This window comes from Rhinolophus ferrumequinum, chromosome 2, assembly GCF_004115265.2.
Source record: "Rhinolophus ferrumequinum isolate MPI-CBG mRhiFer1 chromosome 2, mRhiFer1_v1.p, whole genome shotgun sequence".
In the NCBI taxonomy this organism is placed as follows: domain Eukaryota; kingdom Metazoa; phylum Chordata; class Mammalia; order Chiroptera; family Rhinolophidae; genus Rhinolophus; species Rhinolophus ferrumequinum.
In genome coordinates, this window is record NC_046285.1 from 88,171,613 (window position 1) to 88,173,114 (window position 1,502).

General features: G+C 34.1%; 1 protein-coding gene across 1 annotated transcript; it reads left to right on the plus strand.

Moving 5' to 3' along the window:
* Positions 1–462: 462 nt before the first annotated feature.
* Positions 463–697, plus strand: LOC117032938 (ATP synthase membrane subunit DAPIT, mitochondrial-like). The gene is given in 2 exon segments (XM_033124687.1): positions 463–527; positions 529–697. Coding segments are annotated over 2 exon segments (234 nt in total).
* The last annotated feature ends 805 nt before the right edge of the window (positions 698–1,502 follow it).

Consider the following 1,502-nt stretch of genomic DNA (forward strand, 5'->3'; position numbering starts at 1 on the left):
TCTTGTCAGGAGACCATGGCTCTCTGAATCTTAGATTTTGGATTCATCATCAGGCTCCAAAAATATTTGACATATTAGATCTATAAGGTGAATCTAGTAAGGCAACATTTAATAGTGATAAATGGGAAACTCTGTGTAACCATGTGCAAAATCAAAGAATGGGTAGAAGAAAAAAAAAAGCCTTAGATTTTTTTTAAAAACTCTAAGTCCAATATAAATCATCAGACAGTTAGTTTCTAAAATGTTATCAATATCAAACTTCATTGATGGCATGGTATCTACAATAAGACAGATAACTCCCTCTCCACTCTGTGCATGTTAGCGTTCACCAAATGCATTAACATTGTTATTTGCTTATCTTATATTGTATGTAATTTCCAAAATGATTTGAAACAACCAACTTGACTGTCTTATTATATAAAGATTCCAGGCAGAATTTGTGCCTTCTGTAAGACGGAAATTATGGCAAGTCCAGAAACTGATGCCCAATTCCATTTGACTCTTATAAAATAATATTTCAACCGATACTCTCAAAGGTAGAATGAATTGTGTGCTGGCCATATACGGAGTCATTGCTTTAGTGGTGTTAGACTTCAAGTTAAGGTCTTTAAAAACTCTAGCTGTGAAAGCACATAAAATAATTCCAAACTGTACCTCATCTGTTAATTTCCCATGCCTTCATGCCTGGGCACGTTGATGTCAACTCATCATGTGATACTCAATTCTTATAATACATTATGAACCTAGAAAAAAAAGTCCAAAGTAGAATACAGAAAAATTAGAGAACATCCAAACTGATGACTAAAGTTGAAGCTGTGCAACATTAGAAACAACTAAGGTACTAGCAATATATTCATTCACTAAAAAATAACTCATTAAGCAAATATTTGTTGAATATCTACTATGTGCCAGGTACTCTATTAGGTCTTGGGGATTCAACAGTGAGGGGAAAACAAACAAGGAAAAATATCCCTCCATGTTTGTGAAGCTTAGGAGCTAGCTGAGGAGACATAATCAAATGTTCTCAGATATAAATGTGTAATTGCAACCATGTTAATTCCTGAGAAGGACGAGAATGATGTGTTCGAAGACATAACTAATGGGAAGTATCAGACTTGGTAAAGGTGGTCAGTGTAACTCCCCTAAGAAATGAAAACTGAGTCTATAACTTATTGATAAATAAAATATAAGTAGATATGTATTCCTTATTCTATTAGACATCAACCTAATATGTTAAGAAGGTAATTTTGCAGTAACTATCAAAATGTAAAATGTGAATACCCTTTTTTACCCAGTGTTTTAAACCACACACTTATGTCTCCCCAAAATTCATCTATTGAAATCCTAATACCAAATACAATTGTGATGGTATTTGGAGATGGGACCTTCGGGAAGTAATTAGGTTGTGAAGGTGGAGCCCTCATCATAGGATCAGTGCTGGTGTTATACTTCAAATTTAGGTCTGAAAAAACTGTGTTCTTATGAGACATGAGAGAGTTTGC